The sequence below is a fragment of the Oncorhynchus nerka genome, linkage group LG15 (genome assembly GCF_034236695.1).
Source record: "Oncorhynchus nerka isolate Pitt River linkage group LG15, Oner_Uvic_2.0, whole genome shotgun sequence".
Lineage (NCBI taxonomy): Eukaryota > Metazoa > Chordata > Actinopteri > Salmoniformes > Salmonidae > Oncorhynchus > Oncorhynchus nerka.
In genome coordinates, this window is record NC_088410.1 from 11,217,454 (window position 1) to 11,223,631 (window position 6,178).

General features: G+C 40.5%; 1 protein-coding gene across 1 annotated transcript in view; it reads left to right on the forward strand.

Moving 5' to 3' along the window:
- The window catches only part of LOC115117933 (zinc finger protein 271-like), a 43,401-nt gene extending 38,145 nt beyond the window's left edge, over window positions 1–5,256 (forward strand). The window contains exons 3-4 of the mRNA XM_065002192.1: window positions 3,001–3,490; window positions 3,650–5,256. Of these exons, the coding sequence (XP_064858264.1) occupies window positions 3,001–3,490; window positions 3,650–4,800 (1,641 nt within the window). The 3' untranslated portion in view covers window positions 4,801–5,256. The remainder of the gene's footprint in view (window positions 1–3,000; window positions 3,491–3,649) is intronic.
- The last annotated feature ends 922 nt before the right edge of the window (window positions 5,257–6,178 follow it).

The following is a 6,178-nucleotide window of genomic DNA, read 5'->3' on the forward strand; positions in this document are numbered from 1 at the left end:
AAAGTATTGTACTTTAATTAAAGGAGCAATCTGGGATTCCAACATCAACAAAGTCCTTTCCCCCCAAAAAGCGGTCCCTTTTTTTGGTAAACAGCTGAGGGGTGAGGCTGGAGAAATGTAACCACTCTCACAATTCATACTGAGCTATGGATCACAGGGACTGACCTTCCAAACATCAGCATGATAATTTAAACTATGGACAGGCCCAAATATAAATGTTTCAAAAAGAAAAAGACATGAGCAGCATATGTATGCATAACCATGGTAGCAATTGAAAGGAAACAATTTGGAGATTGTTGGGAAATTCTCAGAACAAAGTTCTAAGGAAACAACAAACCGTATTTTTGTATATGAATGTTATCACACATTATGCAAATATTAATCTATTGTAAAAAACATTACTTTAAACATACATGGTAATCGAGCATCCGACCAAATTATGTGAGACTTTAGTTCTGGGTTCAATTGATATTATGCCCACATAAATGGGAAAAGAAATGACGAATGTGATATTGATTTATCATTAGACAATTTGCATTATCCAATAGATTTTCGGCAGATATAGACTTCCATAACAATTAGCGTTCCCCTACTGTCCTCAAGTGTACACATTTTGGTAATACACCTTCTAAACACAGTAATACACCTTCTAAACACAGTAATAGACCTTCCAAACACAGTAATACACCTTCTAAACACAGTAATACACCTTCTAAACACAGTAATACACCTTCTAAACACAGTAATAGACCTTCCAAACACAGTAATACACCTTCTAAACACAGTAATACACCTTCTAAACACAGTAATACACCTTCTAAACACAGTAATACACCTTCTAAACACAGTAATACACCTTCTAAACACAGTAATACACCTTCCAAACACAGTAATACACCTTCTAAACACAGTAATACACCTTCTAAACACAGTAATACACCGTCTAAACACAGTAATATACCTTCTAAACACAGCAATAGACCTTTTAAACACAGTAATACACCTTTTAAACACAGTAATACACCTTCTAAACACAGTAATACACGTTCTAAACACAGTAATACACTGTAAAGAGAGGAAGAGGCAAAGCGAGAGGTTTCACTCGCTCCAAAATCTGTCCAAAAGGTGTTTCTATGGGTTCATTTTGGACCTAAACTTTCCCGCCTTTTGGACAACGACTCGCATTGTTATGACGGAGACATGAGCATCTCGTTATTATATATAGCGATCTATCTATATAGCTAACTCCAACCTTGCGGGGATATACTGGATACATTGACTCCCCACCCCGCATGTGTTAAATTTGCCAAACTAACAAGAAGTCTTAGTTTTCATAGGATATACTGGATACATTGACTCCCCACCCCGCATGTGTTAAATTTGCCAAACTAACAAGAAGTCTTAGTTTTCATCCCATCCAGCAGGTGGCGGTAATACACCATTGTTTTATATATTCCGCCCTTAAAGAAGAAGAAGAACGCATCCGGAAGTTTACATCCTTGGTTTTTAACCTTGCGTGTTCTTACTCAGTCAAACAACTGTCGATAAAGACTTTTAGCCACAACGTTTGAAGGTGAGTTTGTGATATGTTGAACTAATTATGAGCGCGCCTAAAGCATGACTTCCATTGACAATCGTCGGTGATAGAGCAAATGGTGTAATAACGGGTACCGAGGGCCAATAACGTAGCTATCTACTGTTAGCGTTAGCTACGGAGCTTGTTTTCTTACTAGCAGGCTGGACACATGACATTTTTAACAACGCTTTTTTCTGATAAAAACTAGTTCATTGCATGCGCCGTGGAGCCCAGTTGAATAATATGACCATATTTCCTAACTACTTGCTGTCAATTTGAAGTAATCACGAAAAAAACAGGCCTTATTGTAGGGACATTTTCACCCTGCCAGCTCCTATTAGTTCTATTGAGCACCAACCTGCCTTCCGAACGTTCTATTCCTAGCTTATTGTTCCACGTCACAATGCCTGCTTCGCTATCGTTGGCAATGATACATGCTCATGTTGTTTATAGTTCAAATGTAAACAACAACAAAAATACTAATTTAAATCTGAGGTCGGCAGGTTGGAGCGTTGGACTAGTAACCAAAAGGATCGAATCCCAGAGCTGACAAGGTAAAAATATGTCGTTCTCCCCCTGAACAAGGCAGTTAACCCACTGTTCCTCGATAGGCCATCATTGTAAATAAGAATTTGTTCTTAACTGATTTGCCTAGTTAAATAAAATAAATGTAATTATGTATGTCTGGGCAGCGTGCTTGTTTTTCATCGATCACTAGACCAGAAATATTTATACATTTTCATTTTTCCCTACTTTCTCATTACGCAGACATAAGCACAGTTGACACCATCGAGGTGCGGATATTTACTTTCTACAAAAGTTGTTTTTTCCCCCAGTTTCATCAGAGGAACAGATTGTAGTGGTAAAATAAAAAGGATACAGTTTAATTTTTTTTTTTTTTTTACATTTAGGCGAAATTGAATTCTAAGCATCACTCCAGTCAACAGGCTCTGCGAACATTCAATTCCATTAATTTGCTATGGGCTCGTGCTAGTGTTCCAGCTTAGCCAACGTTCTTTTGCTATTTTTCAGCCTTGGGTGAATTTTGACTCATTCTATTGTCCAGCCTATTACTAGATGTGAGGCAAAACATATACAGTACAACCATCTTTTTTAGTAGCTATTTAGCTAACTCAAGTTGAGGCTACCTGGTAGAACCCATGCAGTCTGATTTCACCTCAGAGAAGTTATCAGATATACGGAACGAAAACAATTGAAAACAATTAGCTAGGTTTCTATGGATAGTTAGCAAGCCAACTCTACCTGTGATGAGAAACATGGAAGCTAGATACCTAGCTAGCTCGCTATCTGTGACATTAGAAAATAAGTGTTTGGAATGTAACTTGACTTAGAGTGGAGGGTGATTTTCACTCTGCTATCTGCCTCTTATGACTATACCACCTGCAGATCCACCTACCTACTAACCTGCCATGGCTGAACCAAAGTCCACAGAGTCCCCAGGTTCTGGCTGTGGTGTTCCATCACAGAGAAGCTCACAGCAGGGTCCAGAGATGGTGTCAGTGAAGCTGGAGGACTGCAGTCAAACACTGGAACTCAATGTGATTGTGATAGGGGAAGAGAGACTTAAAGTAGAAGATCAGAAGGTAGAAGTTAAAGAAGAAGAAGAAGAAAAGGTGGTGGAGGAAAAGAGAGCAGTCAAAGAGGAGGAGATGGAGATTGAAAAGGAACACAAGGATACAGAAGTCAAAGAAGAGCTGGAGGAGAACGCAGTCATCAAGGAGATGGAGGAGAGAGGTGTGAAAGAGGATGAGGAGACAGAAGTCAAAAAGGAGAGAGGACTAGAAGAACAACAGGAGAGAGAAGTCAAAGAAGAAGAAGAAGAGGAGAACAGGGACATGTCTGATCCAGACCTAGAGGAAGAGGAGGCAGCATTAGATAGTATCACTGACCCAGGTAAGTTCAGGTGTGGAGTACAGAGAGAGGTTGGTGCCTTGGCGGCCACAGGTGATTCTAAAACTCTTATTGTGTGTCTGCTTGCATCATCAAGACTAGTAAACCCCCTCCAATGCTCTGTTCCTGATTCTAACCCTTTATCTGTCCATATTCCCACAGGAGAGCGCTCCAACCCAGGTTCAGACGGTGAGCCCAGTTCCACAGCATCAGGAAAGCATCAACAACACCGACGGAGGAACTCAAGACAGAAACATCACCACTGCATGGACTGCTTCACTAGTTTCTATGAGCCAGAGGAGTTGAGAAGGCACACTTGTAGGCCCCAACCCTGCTCAGATTGCAGAGGCAGTTCCGTGTGTCCAACTCCCGTCATACCATGCAAAAAGACTATCAAAAGAAAGAAGACTTACCCCTGTGGTCAATGTGGGAAGAGTTTTCAGGCACCAAGCAAACTAAAGAAACACCAGATAACTCACACAGGAGAGAAGCCTTTCCACTGCTCTGTTTGTGGAAAGAGTTTTCCTCTTTCACAGACCTTAAATAGACACCAGCTGATCCACACAGGAGAGAAGGCTATCCACTGCTCCCAATGTGGGAAGGGCTTTAAGCGACCCGATTCCCTGAAAAATCATCTTAGAATACACACGGGAGAAAAGCCTTTCCACTGCTCTCAATGTGGGAAAAGTTTCAGTCATTCAAACTACTTAAAGACACACCAGCGAACTCACACCGGAGAGAAGCCTTACCACTGCTCCCAGTGTGGGAAGCGTTTCAATCAGTCTTCAGATCTAAAGATACACCAGCGAACTCACACAGGAGAGAAGCCTCACAAATGTTTTCAGTGTGGAAAGAGTTTTAGTCATTCAAGCTACTTAAAGACACACCAGCGAACTCACACAGGAGAGAAGCCTTACCACTGCCTTCAGTGTGGGAAGAGTTTCAATCAGTCTTCAGATCTAAAGACACACCAGCGAACTCATACAGGAGAGAAGCCTTATCACTGCTCTCAGTGTGAAAAGAGTTTCAGTCAGTTTTCAAGTCTGAAGACACACCAGCTAACTCACACAGAAAATAGGTCATACCACTGCTCCCATTGTGGAAAGGTCTTCAGTCTGTTGCACCACCTAAATAGACACCAGCAAACTCACAAAGGAGAAAAGACTCACCAATGCTCTCAATGTAGGAAAAGTTTCAGTCAGTCATCAAATCTGAAGACACACCAGTTAAAGTATCACAGCCCTGACACCGGACAGAGTTCTCTTGCTTTAGAAGAAAGTCAACTTCAAACCACAGAAGTAAAACACATGTAAACACATCTTATGATGTTAAAGGAGGTGAGCAGTTTTAATAAAGTTGAAATAACACTTAAAAATATATATATTTGCCTGGATTTTCAGCCTATTCAGGTGGGATAGAGTTTTTGCCCCAGAGCATGACATCACAATCTGATCTGACCAATCATCTTTTATTTGCATATGTATCCTCTTATATTGAAGAGGTTTGTGGGGTAGGCTCTAGTGCAGGGTTCCCCAACTGGATGCCTGCGGGTGGTTTTGATTGGCCCCCCAAGTTTTCTGGTCAAAAAAATATAATAATGTATAATTGTTTATTGTAGGAGATTAAAGACTGTAAAAACACCAGCCAATCAGCTCCAAGTGATTTGAATTTTGAAAATCTGTCCCCACGCATAAGATACATATATATATGTGATCCTATACAAATGTAAGCAAGGTTTGAAATGATGTTTTAATAAAATGTTATCGGTTTGGGCTTCCTGTATTCAATTTGTTCTGGCCCCATGACCATCCTCTGAATCTCGATGATGATCCATCCCTGTTCTAGAGTCTATAGGCGATCCTATCCACCAATCAGGGCTGTGTATGTAAATATAGTTCCATTTGTGTCAACACGCCCCCACAATCAGACTGAGCATTCCAACAGCTAAAGGAGACTGAGAAATAAATGATAAACAATATAGTTGGAGTTATTTTCATGAAATAAACACAGTGATTTATTAGACATAGTGATGATTTACAAATAAAAAGTCTACATTAACATTTATAATATAGGTAATATATTCCATTTAGCAACCGCTTTTATCCAAAGCGACTTACAGCCATGCGTATGGGTGGTCCAGGGACTCCAACCCACTACCCTGGTGTTATAAGCACAATGCTCTACCAACTGAGCTGCAAAGGACCACCTCACCTGTTATTCTACAGTAGAGCAGGGGTTCTTGTATTAGCTATCACCTCACCTGTTATTCTACAGTAGAGCAGGGAGTCTTGTATTAGCTATCACCTCTCCTGTTATTCTACAGTAGAGCAGGGGTTCTTGTATTAGCTATCACCTCTCCTGTTATTCTACAGTAGAGCAGGGAGTCTTGTATTAGCTATCACCTCTCCTGTTATTCTACAGTAGAGCAGGGAGTCTTGTATTAGCTATCACCTCACCTGTTATTCTACAGTAGAGCAGGGAGTCTTGTCTCTGGTCATCTGGATCACTGCTCAGCATTTACACAATCGATTGTTTTACCACTTTAACCCTGGTAACATGTTATAAACCTTCAGTATCCTGTAATAAAGCCTGGATGTCTGGTAATAAGTTATGGTTATTGTGGTGGAGGTGAAGGAACAATTTCCTTTAGATTATTGTATAGGGTGACATTTGAACCTGGGTATCATGTTA